Source organism: Neofelis nebulosa, chromosome 4 (genome assembly GCF_028018385.1).
Source record: "Neofelis nebulosa isolate mNeoNeb1 chromosome 4, mNeoNeb1.pri, whole genome shotgun sequence".
NCBI classification, from domain to species: Eukaryota; Metazoa; Chordata; class Mammalia; order Carnivora; family Felidae; genus Neofelis; species Neofelis nebulosa.
Window position 1 is genome coordinate 30,160,718 of NC_080785.1, and position 27,625 is coordinate 30,188,342.

The 27,625-nt window shown below is 39.1% G+C and overlaps 1 protein-coding gene across 4 annotated transcripts in view; it reads right to left on the bottom strand.

The window, feature by feature from the left end:
• PTPRZ1 (protein tyrosine phosphatase receptor type Z1) overlaps window positions 1–25,770 on the bottom strand; it is a 185,182-nt gene extending 159,412 nt beyond the window's left edge. For 2 of the 4 annotated variants that reach the window (XM_058724466.1, XM_058724465.1), the window contains exon 1: window positions 25,410–25,770. In XM_058724466.1, coding sequence (XP_058580449.1) covers window positions 25,410–25,467 — 58 coding nt within the window. In that variant the 5' untranslated portion in view covers window positions 25,468–25,770. The remainder of the gene's footprint in view (window positions 1–25,409) is intronic. The other 2 variants (XM_058724468.1, XM_058724467.1) reach the window with 1 other exon arrangement.
• Between the last annotated feature and the right edge of the window lie 1,855 nt (window positions 25,771–27,625).

A 27,625-nucleotide genomic window follows, 5' to 3' on the forward strand; every position in this document is an offset into this window, starting at 1 on the left:
TTACTTTTTGCTACTATAGCATTTAAATATATCACCAATGGATGTTACTTTCCTACTTACTGAGAAAAAGTTCTTCTCCTCCTCCTTCTCTTCTTTCTCCTGCTTCTTTCTCTTTTTTTCCCTTAAACTAGGTCAACGAATAGGTCCATTATGGTATCGTAAGGTTTTAGGGAAAATAAGAAGTGCTTAAAAACTCTAGTCGAATGATTGAATGAGTAATAAATGCCTGAAATGGATGACTTTGCCTTATATACTATCATGCCTCTTTGTACTTCTGGCCACCACAATCACTTAATGTTTTTTTATCACTTGCTCTTTTTGCCCAGGGAGCAGAAACTTTATTCACTGCATATTGTTTGGGGAAGAGGCAGAAAAAGGTGCGGTGCACAGCTCTAAGGGAAGGAATGCTAGGAGACAGGCAGGAAGATGGGGACTCAGGTTTCCCTCTTAGTGGGGAAAGTGAACCTTGCAGCTAGCTAAAGGGAGGGATCTTCATGAAATATGGCCATTAAGACAGGCAATGGAGACAGCAGACTAACTGACCAGACCGTGTTGTGCTCCAGGCCAAGGGAAGAGAGGAATAAAACAAAGGGAAGTAGAACAACAACAATGACAAATGTCCATACTTCTGAAACCACCATGGCAACAGTAAGCCTAAAACCAGAAGTATCCACGTAAAAACCTCAACATTCTGGGTTTTGAAAAACAACTGTGTTCCATTTTCTCCAAAGAAATTAGTGCTTTGAAATGTGTGTCCTAAGAAATGTTAAATCTTAACTCCCACCACTGTTATGAACAAAGCCATGTTCACTGAATGGTACAGGGGGTTAAAAGTAGAGACTTTAGAATCGGCAGACCTGGATTCAAATCTTAGGTCTGCCACCTTCCACTTATGAATCTAAGGAAGCTGAAAAGATGAAGAAGATGTAGAACAGCAATAATGTCTATCAAAGCATCAGAATTATATGAAAAATACATAAAGTGTTTGGTATCATGTATGTCTTAAAAAATGGGTATTATTAATAATGAAAATCTTAAACTAGTGCCTCTCTTCACACAGCAATGCTGATTATTAAATTGCCAACGGAGAAGAAACAGACCGGCCTCACAGGCATGGAGCAGTGGAAAACATGCCCCCAAAGAGGCTGTTGCCTCAATCCCTCAAACGTATCTACTCTGTATTTCTACCAGTTGCAGAATCATCAACCCTAGGGTGCTTCTCTTTTAACGTACATACATTCTTATTCATTTTGGTCATTTACAACGAATTACATTGATCAGATAATCAGTGAAGAAATATACAATTGAGTAGTCAAGATAAAGAAATGGAGGTTTAATTGGGAAACGAGGAAGAACAGCTGACTAATTAGGAAGCCCCAAAGTCTCGGCAAGAAGGACACGGCAAAACAAAAGTGGATACTGGCCTTCCAAGTGCAGCTGGAAGAATTATGTATCTGGGGGGTGGGGAGGGGGGTGAGGAATACGTCAAGGGTGAGGAAAGATGCTAAGCTAAAGTGGTTTTTTGTTTTTTTGTTTTTTAGACTTGTCTGGATGTCTGAAAGACCTGGTCTTATTTTTTTTGAACTTTGTGGTATACAGACTGTAGGTTGCCAATTTCTTGTCTATCCTTTCCTCACAAGGCCAGTTTGAATCCTCATGAAGACTCTTGAATGATTCTTTAAGACAAAGAGATCTTTTTTAAAAAATTTTTTCTTAGTGTTTATTTATTTTTAAGAGAGAGAGAGAGAGACAGAGCATGAGTGGGGGAGAAGGAGAGGGTGAGACAGACACAGAGACAGAGAGACAGAGACAGAACCTGAAGCAGGCTCCAGGCTCAAAGCTGTCAGCACAGAGCCCGATGCGGGGCTCAAACCCACCAGCAGCAAGATCATGACCTGAGCCCAAGTCACACGCCCAACTGACTGAGCCACCCAGGTGCCCCAAGACAAAGAGATCTCTATTTCTGAAATTAATAGTGTGTAACACTAGAAGATTCATAAAATTGTAGCACTGAATATATACAACAACTTTGTATGCTAAGCCTTCTCTACAACATATAATATATAAAAATCTCTCCTCTCTTTCTATAGTTCACATTTCCTTAAAATACTATTTTTTGTATCTCTCTCAAAAAATATCAAAAAAAAAAAAGAAAAGAAAAAGGAGCATTGCTATTTTTGGCATACGTGGTCTGCAAGAATTCTAATCGGTTTATGGAATCAATCCCACTCAACACTATCAACCTCCTAGGTGTCCCCATTTTCTTACCCTAGAATTCCAATACCTGTCTCCAAAAAATATATAACCATGATTATCCCACACCCTGACTGGGGGCAAAAACAGGACTAGAAGACAACAGCAAGAAGAGACGGGTGGGTCTTATTTATTTTTCTCATTAGGGTCACAGCCAGACTTGTTTTAGGCCAATCCTTTTTTTTATGGGCCCTAAAACCCTAAATCCTTTTTTTTTATGCATCCTCTGTTTTCAAAAAGACACAATGTATCTTTTCTAAGTATTTGGATCTCAAAATAGTTAAAGATATTTAAATAAACAAGATAATTGATTTATGCAAATAGAAGCATGCACATAACATATTTCATTTCTGTCTTCCACATTCGAGGAGAGAGGTATTATTATTTTTTTTTTTTTAATTAGGGTGATACTTTCATGAAGAGTTAGCCATCATGACATTTAAGCTATCTTTCATTTTTCGAGTCTATTCACTTTCCAAATGATAAATCCCCAGATTATTCTAAAAGCTAAATGACAGGGGAGCCTGGGTGGCTCAGTCGGTTGAGTGTCTGACTTAGGCTCAGATCATGATCTCATAGTTTGGAGCTCGAGCCCCGTGTCAGGCTCTGTGCTGACAGCTCAGAGCCTGTAGCCTGCTTCAGATTCCATGTCTCCCTCTCTCTCTCTCTGCCCTCCACTACTCACTCTCTGTCTCTCTCTCTCAAAAATAAACATAAAAAAAAAAAAAGCTAAATGGCAAAAGTAATGAACATAAACAAAATACTCTCCTCCAAATCCAACAGAGTATCTCAAAATCCAAGGATATGGGGGGAAACTGATAGATAAGTAGATAGATAGATGGATAGATAGATTTAACATAAAGAGTTCTAATAATCTAGAAGTAAAAATGCAAACTCTCAATGGGATAAAGAGCAAATGCTTTCTACAAAAGACAATTCACAACAAGTAATATATAAATAATAAATACAAATGTGTTCAATGTTATCCATCAATAAATAAATGTAAACTAAATGCAAACTAAAACAAGAATAGTTTTTTTTCTTTCTTTTCTTTCTATCTTTCTTTCTCCTCCCCTCCCCTCCCCTCCCCCTCTCCTCCTCTCTCCTCCTTTCCTCTCCTTTCCTTTTTTTGCCTCTACATATCTAGTCACAGAGGAGCACTCTCATCCACTCTAGACAGGAGCGTCAAATGCTACCTGATTTCTAAAGGGTGGTTTTGACAGTCTGAATCAATAGCCTTAGACATACGCATACCTTTGTGGTAGAACTTTATCTTCCAATAATTTACCCTAAAATAGTAATTAGACAGCAGGTGTTGGGATTTGGATTCAGAAGTCAGATAGTCCTGGATCTCAATCTCATGTTAATCCACCATTTATTAGGCCTATGAAAGTGACCAAGCTATTCAACACCTTCTCATTTCCCCTTCCTTAATCTTATCCCTGAATGAGGATAGAGAAGGGTAGTTGCCTAATAAGATGATTATATTAGGCTGAGAAAACATATGTAAACTATTAGCATACTATCTGGCACCTGATAAATATTCAGAAAATCTTACTTATCATTAAGAAGTTAATAGAGGGGAATTATGAAGATGCGCATTAATACACTGTCATAAGGACCAAAGAACTGATCAGAACAGTTTAATGAAATACTATTTTGACACCAATTGTTAGTGAGGCCCCAAAAACCATTCTCCCCTTCTTCTACATTAGCAAAATGTTTAGCTGGGCATCTGGCCATCTAAAAGGAACTTTAAATTTTCAGGTGTTCCTTTCAGACACACAGATAAGTTTGGCAAAGTAAAAAGCTCAGCTTCTGTACTGTATCTTTAAATAAGTGAAAATGTAGACTATGCCATTTTCCTATTTGCTTTCCCACTGGCTGGAACTCTGACGCGGCTGTGAACCATCCGAGACATATGGAAGAGGATAATACCCCAGAGATGGTGGGGCAACAAGATAAAGACTGTGGGTTTCAACACTGTGAGGCTCCAACCATCTCCAATAACTGTAGGTGAATGCTTCATCAAGTCTGGACTGACAAGGACAAGGGAAAGAAATGTGATTCCTGTTTGAAACACAGTCATTTGGGGTTTCTTGTACATACAATCAAACTATATTAATTCCACATTTTAAGATCAGGATGTTTAACAAAATATAGCAAATTATTCACTATATTTTAAATTCAAAAGGCAAATCACCATTTGAATAGGGCAAACTTTTTTCAAAATGTATGCTTTTCTCATTTTTTCTCTCTCTGCTTCTCTCCCTATTTTTGTGTGTGGTATGTGTGTAGGTACTTAGCAAAACTTCAGGAAAGAGGTAAACTAATATGTTAAAACTATTTATCACCAGTGGAATTATGGGTCACATTTGCTTATATAGATTTTGGGCAATTTCTGAATATTTGCAATGATAATTTCATAATCATGAAATAGATTTTTGCACAGAACAAGGAAACTCATTATCATGCAGGAAATATTATATATTCTTGGGGTGCCTAGGTGGCTCAGTTGGTCGAGCAGCTGACTCTTGATTTCGGCTCAGATCATGATCCCAGGGACATGGGATTGAGCCCCATGTCAGGGCTCTCTCTTTTTCTAAAACAAATAAAAATAAAAATAAAATATTGTTGAAAGGTTACCACATTTTTAAAAGTTCTAAATTAGGGGTGCTTCAGTGGCTCCATCAGTTAAGTGTCTGACTTCAGCTTAGGTCATGATCTTGTGGTGTGTGGGTTTGAGTCCTGCATCGAGTTCTGTGCTGACATCTCAGAGCCTGGAGCCTGCTTCAGATTCTGTGTCTCCCCCTCTCTCTGCCTCTCCCCTGATCTCTCTCTCTCAAATATAAAATAAAACAAAAAAAATTAAAAAACAGAGTTTTAAATTATAACTATCTTTATTTTGGGCAAATCCCAAGCATCTTATCAGAAAGACCGGATTGTTTTCTTAAGAGTCACTGATGAGGGGCACCTGGGTGGCTCAGTCAGTTAAGCGTCCGACTTCGGCTCAGGTCATGATCTCGAGGTATGTGAGTTCGAGCCCCGCGTCGGGCTCTGTGCTGACTGCTCAGAGCCTGGAGCCTCTCTCAGATTCTGTGTCTCCTTCTCTCTCTGACCCTCCCCCATTCATGCTCTGTCTCTCTCTGTCTCAAAAATAAAATAAACGTTAAAAAAAAAAAAAAGAGTCACTGATGAAATTCACACACACACACAAACAGTATACACACACACATATATGTGTATGTGGGTATGGGTATGTAAATATATGAGAAATGCTTGCAGAACTCTATGATGTATCAGGCAGAATGACTTTGCCTTTCAAATGGTGAAACAGAAAAGCCAAATTTAGTATTTGTGAATTAGTCATGTTAAATATTATAGTCGCAGATATATAATTTCTAATGTATTTAATTATTTTGACAATGGAGAGATGATACATTTTGTAGGTCTAATGTCTCGATTAATCAGACATCTGTGTCCCCTCCTTTTATCATGCAGCCTCCCGTTTTGAAGAAACCAGGGTGCTGCTCTACTCCCATCACCCCTGCCTTGTTTTCCAGCCATCAAATATGCCAGTTCTAGCAGAAAAGAAGGGGTCTTTGGTGGAACCCTTTAGTCTTTTCTCAGTAACACTAAGTGCTATAATATTAAAAAGCATATAAGAAAAAAGGTCACAATCAAATAATTTTATGTCCATCCTGGTTGTCTTTCATACGTGGAGGAGAAAAATAATTTATCATATGTGTGTTGATACCGAAAACAAGTTACCTAAATCTCCTTTAAGCAATTACTTCAAAGAGGAGTCCAACCAAGAATGATAAAATTACAGTATGAAACAACAATACTGTAAACTGTAAGGCATACAAAGTAATCCAGATGTATCTGGCACCACTGTTGCTGAACTAATTATGAATGTCCAAAGAAAATGTAAGCAATGCTGACTTAATAACAATGTTCTGTATTTAAATAACCAGTCTGTATTTATGACAGCAAGTAACAGTAGTAGAGAAGTTGAAGGAAGGTGAAGGAAGCCAGGTGAAGGAAGTTGGTGGAGTGTGGCAAGAAGGCTCTTGCTGGTAGGTAATGCATTTCACATCTGTTGTGGTGAAGGGGTCACAGGAACAGTTTCTCTCTTGCCAACCAGAGGAAAAAGTTTTAAAGCATTCTACTGGTTAAAGTTAAAGAAGAATTTAAAATATGACTCGGGAAAAGATAAATGTAAAGTCTAGACAGTGCATAAAACAAAAACCAGAGAGAACGTAGACAATGAGAATACATAAATATGACATAATAACACAAGACGTAGGGAAGATGTTTAAAAAACCCCCCACAGATTTTAGATAAAGTCAAAATTGACTACATGATGTTTTTAAGGGACACTTAATGGAAAGTTACATGAAATGTACACAATAAAAGGATAGCTTAAGAATATAGCAAAGCAGTGGCGCCTGGGTGGCCTCAGCTGGTTAAGTGTCTGACTCTTAATTTTGGCTCAAGTCATGAGTTCAAGTCCCACATCAGGCTCCTTGCTGACAGTGCGGTGCCTGCTTTGGGATTCTGTCTCCCTCTCTCTCTCTTAAAATAAATAAACAAAAAATCAAAAAGAATATGGCAAAGCAAACTAAAGAATGACATGGTGGCTCCAGCCAAAATAGAATTCAAGGAAAATCAAACTAAAAAAAAGGGGGGGGGTTGTTTTATTTACCTATTCATTGAGCACCTATTCACTGAGAACCTATTCTGTGACAGGCACTGTGCTAGGGACTGGGTCCAGAGTGAATAAACACACAGACCCTCCTGAGGCTTATTAATGAGGAGAGACAGGAAGGATATAATGTAGAAAAATAAATGTGATAAGCATAAGGAGGAAAATAAAGACCGGGTAATTGAAGCCATCTGGGGGAAATGGTTACAATTTTACAACAAGGTGGCCAGGAAAGTCCTCAATAAAAAGGTGCCACTGAGTGAAAACCAACGGAGGTAAAGGGGTAGAACATAAAGAGTTATAGAAGGGCATTTCACTCAGAGAGAACAGCAAAAACACAGCGCAGAGGAGACTGCCTGGGTGACTCAGGAGCAGCAAGGAGGCCAGTGAGACCAGAGTAAGGGTGTGGAGCAGGGGAGGCCAGAAGAGAAGTAACAGGGCAGGCACAAGGTCATTCATGGCTTGATGAAAACTATAGAGATTTGGGCTTTTACTCTGAGTCAAACAGGAAATTGGGGAGTGACACGATTTGACTTACATCTGAACAAAATCAGCTGGGCCGATTTTGAAGCAAAGCAGGGAGACCAGTTGAGAGCTAGGGAAATAACCCAAGGATGAGATGAGGGCAGATTAACTAATGGCAGTGATGGCTGAAGATGACGAGAAAAGATAAAACAGGAGGCACACCGAAGTGTGCTGATAGATGGGATGCAGGCTGTGAGAGAGGAGCAAGAATCCAAATGACTGCAAAATGTCTGGCCTGAGCAACTGAAAAAGTGAAGTTGTCATTTACTGAGATAAAGAAAACAGAGAAAGTTAGGAATTGGGGTGGAGGAAGGGCAGGGGATCATGTTTGGACAGGCCAAGTTTGAGAGGTGGACGGTTGGCTCTGTAATCTGCAGTGCAGGCAAAAGTCCTGGTCTAGTGATATAAATTTGAGAATCGCCCATGTAGAGACTATACGAATGGGATAACAGTGTAAGTAGTGTAGACAGGAAAGAGAAGTATCCCCAGGAATGAGTCTCAGGGACTCCAACACATAGAAGTTGGGAGATGAGAAGGAAACAGCAAAAGTGAAGGAGGTGGCCAATGAGACAGCCAGGAAAACCAGGCAGGCGTGGTGTTCTGGAAGTCAAGTGAACAAATCTTCACCAATAGACAAAGTGACAGCTCTCAAAAGTTGCTTACAGATCATTAAAAAAAAAAAAAAAGGTGGGGGTGCCTGGATGGCTCAGTCGCTTAGGCATCCGACTTCAGCTCAGGTCATGATCTCATGGTTCACGAGTTTGAGCCCCACATAAAGCTCTGTGCTGACAGCTCAGAGCCAGGAGCCTGCTTTGGATTCTGCACCTCCCTCTCTCTCTGCCCCACCCCTGCCTGCACTCTCTCTCTCTCTCTGTGTCTCTCAAAAATGAATAAAGGTTAAAAAAATTTTTTTAAAAGTTGCATGTAGATCAATAAAATGAGGACCTGGAGTATTGACTATTGGACGTAGCAATGTTGAGGGCCCTTGTGAGATTGATGAGGACAGTTTTTTGAAGTGTTAGAAACAGAATCCTGTGTAGAATCCAAGTCCAGGAGCAAACGGGAAAAGAACCAATGGAGATGGTGAGTACAGGAAACACTTTTCAAAAATTCAGTGATCAGTGGAAGGAGACAAATGCAGCAGAAGTCAAGAGAATTTTTTTTAATGGTAAAAATAACGGTATGTTAAGGAACACCCATTATTTTAACTGCATTTACTGATTAATTCATATTATCCTACACTAAGCTAACAATTTGAAAGAAAATACCAACACTTAAAATATGAATGTATATAATGTTAAAAAAAAGAATTTTGCTGCTAAACATATGACCTTTAACTGTAAGCATTCACACAGAGCCTTGCCTCAGGATGGGAAGAAGTCCTCCCAAAGTCACTCATAGAAGTCTTGTCTACATCACCTAAGATTGTATTGTCCCTTCTGCTTTTGCGCAGAAGATAATTTCTTACCAAAAACTTCTGGAGTCATAGTAAGCTTTTCCAAAAACATAGACTACACATAACTCGATGACTAATATTGCTTTCAAAGAACCATAACCATATTGGTGGAATTTTGTGCCAGGCTTCTCATACTGAATGTTTGACTCAAACCTCATGTTAAATAACAAAAATATTTAAAGTCTCTTTAAACAACAGAATGAAAATACAGTATCCCTTAAAAATTAATGTTAAATCCACCTAATTCTTGACTGTGTTCATAATTTTTAAACTTCAATAAGTTAATTAATTTCCTATAAAATTGTATTTGAAAATCTGATTTTCCCAAAGTCCCATAAGAACCTTACTCATCGCTTATGACTACTTGCCCGCTCTTCATCAGATCTCACATTGCTGCCTCTATTATATAATAAAACAATAGTTTTTTGGGGGCAGCCTGGGTGGCCCAGTCAGTTAAGCATCCGACTCCTGATTTCAGCTCAGGTCAAGATCTCACCGTTCATGAGTTCAAACCCCACACTGTCAGTGCAGAGCCTGCTTGGGATTCTCTCTCTCTCTTTTTGCCCCTCCCCTGCTCATACTGTCTCTCTCTCTCAAAATAAATAAAACTTTAGAAAGTTTGAATAGTAGCTTTTTAATTTTTTTTAATTTTAAAATTTTATTTTAGAGAAAGAGCGAGCCTGCACACCACCTGAGCCTGGAGCCTGCCGTGGGGTTGAATCCCACGACTCTAAGATCATGACCTGAGCTGAAATCAAGAGTCAGATACCCAGCTGACTCAAGCACTTCTAAAATAATAGCTTTTTAAACTGCTATTAAAACTATGTTTTAATAACAGAGTTAATATTCTATCAAGCATCACTACTTATTTCAACAAACATCCTCTTTCTTCAGTGTCATCTTGTTTTTTATTCTTTAGTGTCTTCTAATAAAATATATGAATGTTATAATTATTTTCCTCAGATGGGTTGTTTTCTCTTAATTTTGTATTTCTTAAATTATAATGATTACCTTTTGTCCTGGGCATATTAAAACAAACATTTGAAAATAATTTTCTAAATCATCTAGTATTCAATATTAATATAATTTACACTATTTTAAAGTAATGACCTTTTCCCCCCAGTATATGTGATTATGTATTTCATGGATCTTTTGTCCTATTCTAACTAGGACAGGTTTTCCTGAATTGGGGCTTCTTATCATTATTTTCGTAGAATTGGGAAGTTACAGAAGTCTGTGCACATAATTTTTATTTGCCTATCAGTCTCATAAATAAATTATTTTTATTGAACAGAACACTAACTTCTATAGCATTTGATCAAACTTTGCCCCATCTTGATAGCCTTTTGTTTTCAGCAGTCTATTCTTCATAATCTATTTGTGATTATGTGTAATCTATTCAAAGTCTATTTCCTCATAATCTCTTTGTGTTTTGCAGGTCTTATTATGGACTCTCCAACAACACTGTAAGCAAGCTAAGCAGTCCAAAGAGAACAAATTCTGATTCCTGTCACAAGATGAAGTTTTAGAATGTCTCTCTTAGTACCCCAAGCAGGGCAGGGCATAACCCTGCTTTTCTCACATTTTTTTTTTTAAAGCTTTGAGGTATCAAGAATACTGGTCTCTTTCCCAAGGAAAATAGCTTTAACTCTACAGATCTAAAACTTATACTGTTCACAAATGTTGAAGCATGGGATCCATGATAAAACTCTGACAATACAGCTATTGATGGCAACAGGTAACCAGTGGCTGTAAAATATACAGTGCTTTCTCCTAGCTTGAATCAAACAGGATCTCACATATCTCAGATCTTGTTCTTGGTAAAAAAGAGGAAAAAAAAAAAAGAAGAAGAAGAAGGATAAAAGGAACTGAGAGAAATGCTCTTGGCTGGCACTGGCTGGAGTGTTGGAGGGATGAGGAGGTGTTAGCGAGAGGGATCCGGTATCTTTTTGTTTCATTAAAACCCTGGCTTGACAGGAAACATAGGGAAAACTTAGCCATAGAAATGGTGCATCCGCTGTGCAGCCCAACAAGTAGATTCTCCCACCGCTACTTAGAATAAAGAAACTTATAGTCCTCTTTCTCTCGTGTTTCTGGCCACAGTCATCTTTCTTCCCTTCTTCTGCATTCACTATTGTACTCGATTCCAATCACTTAATTTTCTTTCTTAAAAGTCTGAATGCCAAGAGTAAAAGCCCTTAGGAAGTTGCCCGTGATCGTGTGCCAATTCAGTTCAAAATCTATATAGACTCTTGGACCTGTTAAAATGAGAATGTAATTTGATTGACCTACTTTTACTTTACTTTTTTTTTTTTTTAAATAAGAGGTATTGAGTGAATTTGAGGGTGAATTGAATTCTAATTCCAAATGCTGGAAATGTGATCCCAAGTTCCTTCTGATGCTAAAAAGTGTGCTGAATCAGTCTGAGGCAGTGGTAACATTTCACATCTGACAGGATGGGTCCTACTGCATTTCCTGTTTTTTTGTTTGTTTGTTTGTTTTTGTTTTTTTAAGTGACTGCTGTGGAAGGAATCTCATTCACTGATTTATGCTACAAGTACTTACTGAGCACCTATTACATGGGTCAGGGGCCTGTAGAGCCCAGTGTGTTCATCTCTTAAAACCAGACTCCTTCAGGGAAGAGAGCTATGGAAACTGAAATATGATGTGAGTGATGCTTCCTCTTTTCTGGCAAGGAATGGTGATGTGTTAGAGAAGATTTCACAGTGGAGGTGAAAGATAACTGGTACACAAGGGACGATAAGCCACCAAAGAAAAAGGAAAAGCTTGAGCCAAAATGAAGGAGCACAGGTGTGGAGGTTCAGGTCACACTGAACAGGCAGCCTGAGTTCAGGCTTTGAAGTACCTTGCACGCCCAGGTAAAGAAATCATATGACATCAAGGGTTACACGAACCTACGGGTCCTTTCTAATGATGAGTGGAAACAACACAAAATCCCATCCCTTATTTTCTTAATGGTTTCCATGGATGGAGACCCTTATTCCTCTACTGTGTTTCATTACTTAAGTCAGCTGCTGAAAAATTTCTTTCTGACAATTACAAGAACACACTATGTAAGAGGAAAGTCCTTCTTCTAAGATGCAAGTTCCTAAAAGCAGTCCAATATCCACTGCTACAAACTTGCAAACACCTTTTTAACATTGGCCGCAGGCGAGCAAAAACTTGCCTCAAACAAATCATGCCTACGGTGTGTTTATTCAACTGTATACATTTTGGCAAGAGAACAGGCTGCTGAGGATTTCCTAGGTTAACAGGGAAGCATTTGTGCTATTTTTGTGGCTCTGTGCATATGTGTGAGTGATATTTAATAAACTGCAACTTTCCAACTATGTTTTGATCAACTGATATGTATGTATGAGATTTATAGGCGACTAAGCAAGAACATATATGAAAAAAAGTTTTCCTTCTCTATTATTGAATACCGTAGAAGAATCTTGAGAGGGTCAAACAGTGAGAACTTAAACTCCAGTCTACAAATCCTAAACGGGATTGTATGTGAACATATTTTCTCACCAAAACTGCATAGTCTGGCATACTGGATTGTAAACAGAATGCAATAAGCAAGCATAATTACTTCCACACAAGAAGGTCTGGATCAATCTTTTCTTGATGACCTATTTTTGGTGAGTTTTCTCCAGTAATGCAATCACCGAAACAAATCTCCAGCAGACTGTGTACTACAGTCTCAAAGCCTCACATTAAAAAAGCCAGCACTCTCCATGTATCTCTAAGGGAAAACTCGGTGCATAGAGGTGCACTTTCTCTGCCAGCATTCAGAGAAGACCCAACCTGTCTCACCTTAAAAGGGTTTAAATGCCATTATCATTAGTGGAGGGATTATCAGGCTACAAAACTTTTAATCTTCACCTGCTTGAATGGCATTGAGTCTAATACAACTTAATCTCTTATCATGTTTGGAAAAAAAAAACTCTTATCATGTTGTAAAAACTAAGAGTTGTTTTATTTTTTCAAGTTGACAGATGCTGTAGGATTCTAATTAAAAAATGTAAAGGGTGGGGGAGGGAGAAGGGAAGAAGAGAGAAGAGCTGCAGCCTTGAGAAGCCCCTGCCAAGCTGGGAACTGGAATACTTTTTTATGGGTGCTTTATCATTTGGGGGGGGGGAGGATGGAGGGGTTAGTATAAAATTTTGAATAAGTTATTAAGCAACAAAGAAGCATCTTGTGTTTTGTTGATGTCTTCTGCCAAGAATACTAAATAGCTACAATGTAATGAAAGGCTGGGAAGAAAATAAATTGGAATCGCAGGCAAGAAAGAAGCCCGAGGAGATGGATCATGCCATCTCTCTTGTGGGATAGATGCTGCCCAGATTGTGCTGTATCTTAAAGGATTCAAGGGCAACATGTGCTAGACATTCTTGGCTAATTAAAAGTGATTTCATTTCATTCTCTGTGCTTCCTTCCAGGAATCCATTCTGCATACAGCACTGACATCTACGTCCAAAATTCTTACCCCATTATGATAGACTTTTAGCCAAGAATCATATGCATATCAAGTCATTCTTTGAAATTTTAGCACTAAGAGTTTACCTTTGTCACAGAATAGCAGCTGCCACCACCAAAAATGAAGCCTCAATTTGGGGCAGAATTCACGATGGGAATTACATGACATTTTCTTAGCAGTAGGTGTCGAACAGACCATACAAGAAGAGTGTTCTAACTTGCACATTTTATTTATATATTTTGCTGCTTACCTATTATTTTGAAGGTGGCCATGCAGAATATTGAAAAGAATTAAATGCATTTCAGACTAGAGCTGCAAAACCCAACCAATTTGGGGGTTCAAGCTCCTCTCTGAGTGAATAATCTAAAATGAATAAAATAGATGTGTCTCTTTGTTCTGTATAGAACAAAAAAAAAAAAAGGAAGGGTGTGTGAGAGAACACAAAAGAAGCTTAAATTATTGAAATGTAAAGTAAATGTTCCATGTTCAAAAGGAGGAAGTACTACTCATATGCTCACAGAGACATTTTAAAAATGAATTTACATCTTTGTCTCCCCTTTATATGACTTTCCACAGACTTAAAATCTGATTCGTACAATCTAATATTTATTTCATTATTTTCCATTCTGGTGTGCTCCCACCAGGGTTCATTTGATACCTGCAACTAGATTAACTTATCAAAAAGAAAAACTACTGAAGTCCAAGCACAGTGTTAAGCACACAGTAGCTGTTCAATAAAGGTCTGGTGAAATGAGTTCTATTGATCTCACCTGGACTTGACCCTTTCGTAGAGGGACAGCACTGTATTCAGCTCACAGAAGAAGTAGACTTTCTCCCTCTCCTTTCTTTGTGCTGGAGGCATGAAAAAGTAAGGCTGAAAATACCCAGGTAATTCCTACCATTACAGTTAATAATTTTCCCAAAGGATTTAATCTTTTAATGCTCAAAATAAAGCATAAAAGCATTGGGAAGCAGAAAAACATATATATTCCTTACTTATTTACCGTGTGTGTGTATATGTGTGTGTATGTGTATATATATATACACATATATGCATGTAGATACAATATACAATACATGCATATTTACACATAAATACATAAAAATACTTACACAAATATGTATTATATGTATGCATACCATGTGTCATTTACTCGCTCTGAAAACCATCAAAGGAAATATTACCAAAACCAAATATTACTCATTAAGAATCTATTTAGTCATATTTCTTACATACAGAAGTCTTGCATCCAACTTTTATATAGCACAATGTAAACATATTACTTCATTATATAGGTTAACACACACCACCATTTCCATTCTTGACAGGCATCACGTTATCGCTTTCCTAAATTAAATGATTTGTTAATTTATCACTTCATGTATCCTTAATATATGTTAAGAGACATACAGTAGGTAACAAAATCCTATTGCATTTTTCATGAATTAAAAAAGTTGCTAAAATCAATTTTAAAATTTCTGGGAAGATTATTCTATAGATTCTTTTTCATTGCACTGTTTTTATGTAAAACACAAGTTTGCAAGCAATTTATAAAATACCAGTCTATGTGACGTGAATATGATACCTTCAAGCAACCTGAAATTGTGGATATTAGGAAAGCCTATTTATTGGCATACAGCTGACTGAAATGTCTCAATAGTACCTGGTGCTTATTTTTAAGAGCACAAATTTTGATGAGACTTGATAAAATTAGCCTGACACTATGAATATACTCAAATTCTTTCCATCCTTAGGGGGGAAAAAAGTGTTGTTGTTGTTGTTGTTGTTGTTGTTTTTGTTGTTATTACGACCTCTACTAAAATTAATAAAAATAGATCATTTCAGGGGTGCCTGGTTGGCTCCGTTGGAGGGGCATGTGACTCTTGATCTTAGGGTCGTGAGTTTGAACCCCACATTGGGTATAGAGATTACTTAAAAGAAAAAAACTTTAAAAATAGACCGTTTTAAGTGGTACCAATTCTTCTTATTAACTCTCAAGGCCCTGAGTTAATCATTTCAGAGGAAATGTTTAGCTTCAACTCCTACATCTTATGGTAACAAATTTGGAATTCTACCATTCAATAAATGAGCAATCTTCAAGCTACCAGGCTCTGTTTCTCCCTCATTTCTTTCCTTCCAATTATCAATTTCAGTAGAACAGTATGTATTTGTTGCCTCTACTTTTTCTTCATGGATATTTCTTTGATTCTATATGGTCCTTGACACCTTTAACTTTCCAGGTAAGACACCCCCTTGAAGACTACCAATGACCCACCAAGACCCAGTAATTATGGCAACCGCACTTATATCAAATGAGGTGAGGTATTTGATGTACCTGTTAATCATTAAAGTATTATATAAAGAGGATGGTATTGTTATACCTCCAAATGATCTATCAAATTTCCCCTTTGACTGTCACACTGTAACAGTCTTTTAAATTGAGCTTCCTGATCCCTAGTCTCACTCTGCTCCAATCCACCCTATACTGATACTTCAGTTATCTTCCTAAAATAAAGAGATCGAATCAAGTCATTCCACTACTCAAAACCCTTCAATAGTTCACCATCATATACTGGATAAATTCCAAATCCTAAATCATTCGATTAACCACTGGAAGTCCTACCTGTTATTTGATACTTCTCCACTAGTACATACCTCCCGATTTTTCTCCTCCCTTTAAACAGCACAATCACTCCCATTCCATGCTTCTGTGTATGCCATCCTTTTGCCACTGATGCCCTACTAATGCTCTACCCAGCCACCCTGCAGGGTTTACATCCAGCCCCACCTCCTCCTAGAAACCTTCCCAGAGGTGAATTTAGCCTACCCTGCCTCACGACTCACACTTTCATATACCACAACCTCTGCTTTGTAGGAGAGCTATTTAGGTATAGATTTTCTCTCTTGCAAAAGCTTAGGAGACCACTGGAGGAATACTCTCTCTAGAGGAAATTACAAGGAAGGTGCTCCATAAAGATTCAGTAAATTGATTTGTGTTTGTGTTTTTACCATTAATGACTATGTTGAAGTAGTTGTTTGGACCATGTAAAAAAGACCTTTGTTAACTTTTAAGTAGAGCTATTAGTGCTTTTAAAATACAGTAAAAACAAAATGCCTCTTAAATATATGCCTTTAAATAATGCCTTTTAAAATACAGTAAAAAGAAAATGCCTAGACTTGACAAAAAATGCAAATGTAATATTAAACACACACACACACACACACACACACACACACACACACACACAAAACAAAGTGCTGAAATGAAAAAAATGTAGCTAAATGTTATATCTGCTACATCACAGAAAATACCTCTGATTCTAACAAATTATACATGGAAAAAGAAACTAAACAAGACAAGGGCACAACAAGAATATGTATCATTGACAAAATAAAATCTATTCTGTGCTCATGTCCTGATACAAGCAATTGTTCTTCCCACCTGCTGAGAGATGTGAATCTTTGGACCAACTCCAAGAACGTCTGGCCTCTTGAAGTTTCTCTGGCTTGCAAAGACTATGAGGTCAACCACTGTAGTCCTTACTCCTCCTTCTAAGGTTACCCTGAAACTGAAGCTGCCTTAAGAAGAGGAGAGAGGGATGGGAAGTTTTCCAGGGCCTTTGTCCTGTGGCACTAGCTTTGTTTCAGGATAGCATGAAACTTGCCAATATCTCTACCTTAAGACAAATGAACTGAGATTAGTAGCATCATGAGGTTGGCCTAGAATGGTGGTTTTAAACTCTGGCTGTACTCTGTAATCACCTGGGGAATTAAAAAAATATATTCATGTCTGGGCTCTGCACCCACGCATATACTTGATTCAGGGTGGAGCCCAGACATCAGGATGTTTTAAAAGTTCCCCAAGTATATAGTCAGCTTGGGCTGCTATAGCAAAATACCATAGGCTGAGCGGCTTAAATAACACTTATTTTTCACAGTGATAGAAGCTGAGATGTCCAAGATCAAGGGGCTAGCTAGAGAGAGCTCTCTTCCTGGCTTACAGATGGCTGCCTTCTCACTCTGTCCTCAAATGATAGAAACAGAGCTCTGGTTTCTCTTTCTCTTCTTATTAAAATATTAATCCTACCACTCTCATGACCTCGTCTAAACTTAATTACCTCCCACAGACCCCACCTCTAAATACTATACACATTGGGTAGTAGGACTTCAAAACAGTAATGTTGGGGGGGACACAAAGAGTCAGTTCATGACACCAGGTAATTCCCAAAGTGCAGCCAGGATTGCAAACCACTGAACTAGATCAATGGTTTCCATTTTTTTTTTTTTTTTTTTTTTTTGCACTGAAACAAACATAACAGTGATATCGCATGTGCAATATGCTCCTCAGGGCAGACCAAGAGTCTGACAAAGTCTCTGTGTTAGGGGAACGCCACTTTTATATATCCCATTTAAGAAATGCAAGACGGTGAAAATGTCCCTACGGAACAAACTTTTAACTTTTTTGATGACAATGCGATTGAAAACCATGAGAAAACCTAGAAAGTTCTTTTTATATGGCCAGCATTTTATTATTCTAAGCACATAATCTGGACTCTGGTGGTGATCGAAATTATATTAACACAGTAAAAATATTCTTAAATAATGGTATCAAATAGTATCAGTCTCCTAACTAACTCTTCATTGAGATGCTGAGCAATGTTGAGGTGTTTTGTTTTGTTTTGTTTTGTTTTTGTCTTAGATTTGTGCTTAAAGGAAGTGAATATGGAAGGGAACAGCCACACACACATACATAAAAACATGAAAGGAAGGAAGGTGAGTGAGAGAAAATAAAGCAAATATCCAGACATCAGGATGTTTTTAAAAAGAGCAAGTCTTTTTTCTATTTTTAACTTCTGTATTTCTAACTCATGTCATTGCCTGTTCTATATGAATTCAATTCAATTCAAATATTTGCTGAACATCTCTATGTGCAGGGCTAAGCTAGGTTCAGTACATCATCTCTGTGATGAATGATAAAACTACAAATTCCAAAAGCATGCATATCCACATAATGTAACTGTACTTCCTGTCATTTATCTGGTTTCCAGAACTGCCTTGGGCCACTACCTCTTATGGCCAGAGTGACAAGAGAGGACTTAATCCAATATGATGGCTTTTGACTGATTGAAAATGCAGTCTTCATGGGTTCAAGATATTTCATTTCTCACTACTAACCACCCCTCACCCTCACTACCTTCTCCTCCCTAACAGGTGAACATGTGCACACACACTCATAAACACACACACACACACACGCACACGCACACACACACAGGCACATACATACTGCTCTCTGGGACATATCCAAGCTTCATTGATGCTAAGACATCTATAATTAAATGTCAAATTGCTCCTGCTACTACACATGCATGATCAATCATTGGGACTTCATTTTTTATGCAGATAGCCACTGGATCTATGTGATGCTTATGTGAGAGAATCAAAGTGAAGTCCTGGTGCCTGAAGTAGCATTAAAAATGGATGGGTCAAGGTGAATGCAGATCTGTCTCAAAGACTGGGATCAGAATCAAAAGTGGGAAAGGCCAGCAGCACCTGGGTGGCTCAGCCGGTTGAGCTTCTGACTCTTGATTTTGGCTCAGGTCACAAGTCCATGGTTATGCGATCAAGCCCTGCGTGAGCCTTGCATCTGGCTCTGTGCTGAGCATGCAGCCTGCTTAAGATTTTCTCTTTCTCTCTCTGTCTCTCTCTGTCTCTTCTCTCCCTCTCTACCTCTGCCCTTCTCCCCTGCTCATGTGCTCTCTCTCTCTCTAAAACAAATAAAAATAAAATGAATAGAATAGAATAGAATAGAATAGAATAGAATAGAATAAAAAAGAAGGAAAGACAAGAGGAAACCGGCTGATCTCAAGGACAAAAAAACTACTGCTATGAAGCTGTACAATATTATCTCTGTATGACCTTATGCATTAAAGATTTATTAAGCACCAACTGTAGGTATTAAATCCAAGAATGTTGAGTCCAGAGATGAATGAAATACAGTCTTTGCCCTCAAGGAGCCAGTCCAGTTGGGGGAGACAGGCACTGCAAAAGCAATATAGTGAATGCTGCAACAAATTAGGGAACATGAGCTGTGAGGACAGAACACTCACTCCTGAACTAGCAGCTGTCTCTCCCATTCACCCTGAGTCCATAAAGGCCACCAAGTAGCCATTAAATTTTCTTCATCTATTTCTGCTCTCTACCTAAGGTCACCAGAATGTCTCTGTGATTTTTATATAGTTGACGCAACAAAGGACATGTATCAACACTAAAAATAATTTTAATGACTTTAGAAGTGTTTTTAGTAGAGTTGACAACTTCTGATCAGTAATAACAACATTTTATCAGCTTTTTAAAATTCTAAACAGCACTGTTCACAGACTTCCTGCAGTGGTAGAAATGTCCTGTATCTGCATTGCCCCAATGCATCGGGCCACCAGCCACATGTGGCTACTGTGACTGAGGAACTGACTTAGTTTATTTTAATAAACTTAAATTAAATGTTCACATATGCCTAGTTGCTATGGTATTAGAAATCACAGTTCTAAAATATGTGTTTTAGGATTGCGCAATATGATCAAATAATTTTCCCCTTAATGCTTATACAGTTTGTTACACATTTCTCTGAAGAATTATAAACGCGGTTAAAAACTGATTTCCTTTTGTAACCTGAAGTTGTTGCTAGGGATTACTCCCAATAAAACATTAAAAGTTAAAAAAAAAAACATTAAAAGTAAAGCACAATCCCAACATGCATGTGTTGTTTAAATTGGCTCTGACTTTTACCACTGACTTTGTTGATGAAGTGGGTAACACTGTAATATATTTGAAAGTTTACATATTTAACACATTAAGAGAGATTTGGAAAAGACCACTATTCGCAACTAGTTCTAAATGAAGAAAGTAGCTTAAAAGTGAGATTTAAAGAAAATTTTCATAGTGGGGACTGAATCAGATCAGCTGCATTGGAGGCATCATGAGTGTCAGGACTCTGTGGGTTTACACACTGCTTAATTATTACTGCCTAGCAGATGTCAGGCACTTAGGAAACGCATAATGAAAGAGTAATTAAAACAGTATTGATGGGAATGTGCCACATCTGGATGAAGGTGGTTAAGTGACCATATGCATGTGTCAAAACTTCCAAGATGGTACACTAGAAAGGGTAAAATTATGCCGTAGTTTTGTTTTGTTGTTGTTGTTGCTGTTGTTGTTGCTGTTGTTGTTGCTGTTGTTTAAAGGGGAAAAAAGTAACATGGGAGCACATGGGTAAAATATAATGAATGGAGAGCTGCAAGAAAGCACATAGGAGAATGTGAGATATAACATCATATCTCATATGAAGTAAGCTAGTAAATTCCAAACAGCAAACTGGTCTCCTAGAAGATAAAATAGAAAAAGGCTCAGGCTCAAGAGGCAGAAGAGACACTTAGGCTAAGACAGGCTGAGTGATACTAGGTAAATCATTTGACTTTTCTGTGTTTCACTTTCCTCAGCTGTAAAATGTGTAAAATGAAAACACCTACCTCAAACAGTTTGGGGGAGAATGAAATGAGAAAACGTACATAAAATATTCAGCCCCTGGAAAACACAGAGTAGATGGTAAATGGAAATAAAACACAAGCTCATCTTCTTAACCAAGCCCTTCTTTTGAGATCCTCTGGTTTTGAACGAGGGGTTCCATTTCCACAGTAGTCTGAACAGTTGGCAAATGAACGGTCAAGCAAAGCTACCAGATTAGACAGAAGTCAAAGCTTTTTGGAGCAAGGGGAATGGGGGAATGCAGCTCATGTTTCTGGAAAAACCTGAACCTGAATTGTTGCCAGAAGCAAAATTCCCACAACATAAAACTTTAAGAAAGTTCCCAAATATCTAGTGCAGGCATGAGAGCATAAGTGAATTCATCAATGAAATGATTTATCCTGGCAAACTTCCCTGAGCGAAAGCAAGTACCGTCTACATAAAAAGGAGAGAGATGAAATAAAGAAAATTGCTCCTCTGCAAATCAAAAGTAATTAATTTCCTGAATGGAGACTAGTTATTACTTAGGGAAAGAAGCATGCGTATTTTCTATTCCTGTTTACAATTTGTTTTCAGAGAATAAACAGACCAAACTGAGAGTCACAACATTTTGGATTCTACTGATTCCATACTCAGGATAAATTAAGCAATTAATTCTCACAAAGGAATTGAGTACAGTTTGTAGTTAATGTGTTCCTTAAAGCAGTAAGATATGACTTAAAAGCTCAGAAGTTGATTCATTACATGTTTCATACTACTGTTTAAACTCTTGAATTCAGAGTACCTTGCGTGGCTATAACTCAATTCAAATATCCTGCATTCTCATTAGTTGAGAGAAACTATTCCTTAAAAGCTCTTAAAACACCTACCTCTCCTCTGTGACTCATAGTTAGCCTCCTCACAGGAAAGCCACTGAAGTTTTTCCTATTACCTGTTCAGTGGGTCAAGATTAAATAATGATAGAGTTGTGTAGTCATTATATTAGTTCTCCACCTAGTAGAAAACCTCTCAATTATTCTTGAGAAAGTCCAAATTCACTCAGGGAATTACCTTGGAGCCATCTTTAATTTCTGCCTCTCTGATTAAGCATCTCCTTCAGGTGAGTAACATTTAATGTTGTCTAATTTAGGTGATTTTTAAAAATACTATTGAGTTGGGTATCAGAAATCAATTCCACAGTAAAAGACTTGTCAATAATCCAGAAATTTTGATAACATTTAAATTTTAAACTAGCCCAGTAGTTGTCAAAGTATGGACCTGCACCAATAGCATCACCATTTTCTGGGGATTTGTTAGGTATCAAGATTCTCAGTGCCCCCCCCTCCCCAGACCCTCTGAATCAGAAACTCTGGAGTAAGCCCCTAAATCTGTGTTTTCATAAGTTCTCCTGGTGATTCTGATGCTTACGCTAGTGTGAGAACCGTGATCTAGCTAGTTCTGGCAAAGATACCAGAGGCCACGGGCCAATTTTGATAGAATTACCCAAAGAGATGAACCCACAAATATATTTAATCCCCACCCACCAAAAAAAAAACCCATAATGTTCCTCTTTGGTCTCCAGAGATCCCTGGTATTAGCTTGTAAAGAAAGGATTTCTTTCAGTCCAAATGATTTAATGGTAATTTTTTCTGTTTGGAGAGTTATTTGAAAGAAGCAATTGGTCTGTATGTCCAGATTAAAACATCAGGACATTTTAAACATGGAAAGTGGTAAAGTCATTCCTTGCTAACTGACTCTTAATTGCTAACAAAGAACATCTTAATGAATGCGACAACTTGTCCTAGGATGATAGTAACAATGGCAGCCTAACACTCAACTGTATTGGAGCTGTCATCCGACACAGCACATCTCAGTTGACAGACCTTTCCTGAGCATCTGTTACATATGCCAGGCCACCCCGTTGGCTCCAAGAACCCTGAAGATGAGCAACAAATATAGTCACAAATACCATAGCACATGTTGGAGGAAAAATAATTGAAATGGAGGCAGCATATCTTATTTGTAGATAATACGCTTCAGTTTTTCAAAACACGTTACCCTGAGGTCAAGACATTCACCCCATTTGAGGCTGCCAAGGCCCTAGGTCAAAGTGTGGGCAACAATGTAAAAGGTCAACTTTGTTGTAATGGGAAGGGATACAAAAGTAGTCACCTGTCAGTCACACACAAAAAACACATTTTGAGTTCTAATACAGGCTTACATTCAATATCGTTATGTAAACTTGTGATCCTCGTAGACATTAATTTAATTTTTTGCAGTTAAATTTTACATCATCAAAGCATTAAAGAAAGCATCCAATAAACCGAAATCTGTAGAACCCAAAATAATGAGCTATAAAGAATGTTTTATTGAAAAAAGACTTTGCACACTGGAAATACTGGAATGGAATATTATTCAGCCATAAAAAGGAAAGAAATACTGATACAGGCTACAACATGGATGAATCCTGAAAACATTATGTTAAATGAACCAGGTCAAATACCAAGGACCACATACTGCATGATTCTATTTACATGAAATGCTCAAAATAGGCAAATATACAGAAAATACAAGTAGCTTAGCGGTTGACCAGGCTGGGGTCAGAGACAGTAAGGAATGACTGTTAATGGAGTTTCCTTGGGGGTGACTGAAATGTTCTGTAATTAAATAGTGGTGATGGTTGCACAACTTTGTTAATATAGTAAAACCCACTGAACTGATACACTTTAAAAAGATGAATTAGGAGGCACCTGGGTGGCTCAGTCAGTTAAGCGCCTGACTTCAGTTTAGGTCATAATCTCACAGTTTGTGAGTTCGAGCCCAGACAAGGGCTCTGTGCTGACAGCTCAGAGCCAGGAGTCTGCTTCGGATTCTGTGTCTCCCTCTCTCTGCCCCTCCCCCACTTGCATTTTGTCTCTCCGTCTGTCTGTCTGTCTCTCTCTCTCAAAAATAAACATTAAAAAACAGATGTAGTATATGGTATGCAAATTATAACTCAATTTTTAAAAATTTATAATATATTCAAAGCAGTGGTTTGGATGGCATACAAAGCAATATTCTCTGGTTTATTTCTGTACTACAGTGAAATTTACTTTAACTAATAATCTAAGTACCAAGACGACCTAGCTTTCTTGTTAAAACAGATCTATAATAAAAATGCAAATTCAACAGGTGTGTATTTGATGAGCACAGCACTTTCAAAAAATGTCTTCGCCCCTCCAGAATTAACTCTGTGGTTTTAGAGAAAACCAGGACCAGATTCTCCTGCAAGTCTTAAATGCCAACCTTGTGTATAACATCACCCCTGAATATTTTTGTAAAGCACTGGGAATTTAAATTATGTCCATGTATCACCGGGGGGGGGGGGGCTGTTGGCAATTATCACCATATTTGAAATGTAATTCTCATTAGTTAGAACATGAAAATGATTTCTCTTTGTAAAGGTTACCTTTCCAAGAGCAGCACCATCAATTGAATAAAAATGTAGGTTAATATCTATAATGAACAATCTAAAATTTAAAAAAAATGGGATCCTCTAACGGAAAAGAGTAAAATATGTGTATTCACAAACCGAGGTACCTTTTCTGACTTTCAGGTTAATACCTCCAAACCTATTATAGTCCATTATAACAGGAAATCTTCATGAAGGAAAAAAGATTTTTTGAAACAAAATGTAGAAACCCAATCTTAACAATTCTTCTGGAAAATGACTAGAACACTTGAATCTGCATCCCAGGTAAATATATATTTTTTTCAAATGTAATTTCAGTATTGAATGTATAACCTGGAAGGTGGTGGATGAAAGATGAATCCATGAATAAATATATCAACCTGCAGCTTTCCTCTGACTTTGGCAGCAGTGGTAGACGATGACAGAAATTTTGATAGAAACTTTTTTTTTTTTAAGGTAACTGCCCAGACTTGAATGTGACTAAATTAAAAGTACTGGAAAACACTGAAAAGTCAGGTTGGTGCTTGTTCCTGTTACTACCTTTTAGACGTGTGTGTGTGTGTGTGTGTGTGTGTGTGTGTGTGTGTGTGTGTTATTCGCATCGGGCACGTGTATTTTTCATTCAAGTCCATAATGAACTTAAAAGCAAAAACGCGATCTAGTACGTAGCCCCGCACCTTGGTTTTATTCTCTTCTTACGTGTACCTAGAAGGCTCTTTCCACACTTTGCAAAACGGGAGAGAGCAGAGCCGGGCGGACTTGGACAGTGAACCGCGAGCCTCTCTCTCCCGACGGAGCTCGCATCCCCGGGGGCGGATGGAAGGTGGCAGAGGTGCGAGGTGGGGAGGGGCGCACTCTCCCAAGCCGCTGAACACCCACCGCGGCGCCGTGGACCCCGTGGGCTCCACCGTGCCTTTTCCCTCCTTGCTAGATGGCGGCGGAGGCAGCAAGTATCTAAGGCTCTCAACGCCCCCCCCCTCAGTGTCCCACACGATCCCGGAGATGGAACCCCACCGAGGTCTGATCACTCACCCAGACGGCAAACACAGAGGAGCTGGATACAGGCGAGAAAGCGCTTTAGGATTAGCATTTCCAGACGTTCCGAGGGCCCCCACCACGCGGCTGCTCAGCTTCTTGCGGTGGAGAGGGAGGGGGCGCGACGGAAATGTTTTCTCCTCCGGCGTATAGATTAGTGGGAGATTGTGTGTGTGCGCGTATGTGAGTGTGTCTGAGAGAGCGAGAGAGAGCGAGAGGGAGACTGGGAGTGAGACGGGAATAATCTTAAGCAGGACGCGCGGTGGTCGCGGGAACCGGGAGCCGCTAGCCCAGGCGCATGCCGGCGGGCGCGCGGGAGTTGCTGTCCTCGGCCGGCTGCGGCCGCGGTCTGAGCGCTCGGAGCGCGCGGCGCCTGTGTGCCGGGGGCGCGCTCCGGCCCGGGTGTGCGCGCCGCGCCGCGGCTCGGCGGGGGCGGGGGCGCAGCAGCGCGCCGCTGGGAGCGTGCAGCCCGCCCGGGGTCGCGCGCAGCGGGCGGAGGGGCTCAGGGACGCGGCTGTCCCTCAGGGCCCGAGTCTCAGAGTGGCGATTCACATAGCGACACCCCTCCCCCCGGCCTCTGCCGGTGGCTTCGCTGCTCTGGAGTTAGTGGAACCCGCTGGGGTTTAGAATCTTCGCGGAGAAAATGTCTCTTCATTAAGACTCCTTCATCCTTTTGGAAGAGAAGAGGAGGCCAGACCCCCCATTGTCCCGCACAGCCGGAGATTGACCCGTGGGGTTCACCCCTGGAAATGTTTTTCATTTCATTGTTGTCCTCCCTGCAGATGCTAAGTGGGTCCAATCAGCAAGTGGTGGGGGCTCCTGGGTAAGCTGAGTCCCCCTTCTCCGTTTTCTTTCTCTTTTTACCGAATCACCAAAGTAGTTCCAAACCCCATTACCTCTAGGGCAGTTGACTGCAAATAATCTCCAGCCATGATTGTGACCAATGAGACCCTGCCCCCTCCCGGGCTCCAATCAAACTGTGGTGTTGTGCACAGCTGCTTGGGGGAACTTTCAACCTTGCAATGTTCCTCCCGCACGGAACTACCGAAGTGCCTCCTCTCACAGGGTCGCCCGGAAAGATTTATTTTAATTGCTCGTTTGAAGGGTATACAAAAGAAATATAATACGTACGTTCTGCTCCCTCCACGCTGGAAATGTCACGCTGTACGTGCTTGTTTCTTTGGTGGTTTCTGTAACTAGACTGTGAGCTCCTTGATGGCAGGGAGTTTGTCTTATTTACTGTTCTGGCCGAGCTCCTAGCACAAAGGCAAAAATAGTAGGTGTACTCTAAAAGTTTGCTGGAATTAATTCGAAGCCTAAATGGAAAGATAAGGCAACTGGTATCCTCTAGAGACTGCCCAGAGCCCTGAACATTTGTATGCTTTTCACAGATGTTTATTTATATATCCTTTAGGTGTAAGTACGTTTTTCTAACTACATGAGACCCAATTTGGAGCCTTTTCAGAATCCACTCTAAGGCACAGAAAGTCAAGTTCTGAAATTATCCCTTGTATTTTTAGGAACCATTGATGTAGGTTATCTGTGCAGTGTGTACTCCCGTGTCCTGTTCTTGGTTCAAAAATAGTGTGTTAGCTTAAATATTTCAAGAAAGATTATCACGTACAAAATAGGGTTCACAATGTATTTTGAGTATTACTACCAGTTCTCACTAATATACACAACCTCTCAACACTAGATTAAATGTGCAGAGCTAATGATGCAATTTGCTGTTGCTTAAGGAATTGATTATAGCCGTGTAATAACAAATTTCCAATCTATCTGGAAGGTTTGTTCAGGAGTACATATAAATATTGATAAATTGACATTTGACCTTATTTTTCCCATGAATAAGAATAGAAATGCTGTAACTTTTGTAAGTTATTATGGGACTTGATTATTGCTCATGTGAGTTTCCACCTGGGAAGAAAATTTTTCCTAGCATTAGCAAGAAGTGTAGATATAAACTAGAAACGCACTGAGAGCTTAGAGAAAGTGTTTAACATGGGCTGGAGTAGGCAGAGGTTTCCTAGAGATGTGTAGTTAATGGAGGAGGACTAGCCAGGAAAAAAAATGACATACAAAGAGGTGGGATGGAAATGAAAAGCAGATGTCATGTGCTATAAAAACAATGTGAATTAAATTTGAGCAGATTGAGTGGAGTCAAACTATGGGAAACACTGATTTCCTAGTGGAGGAGCTTATACCTGAAATAA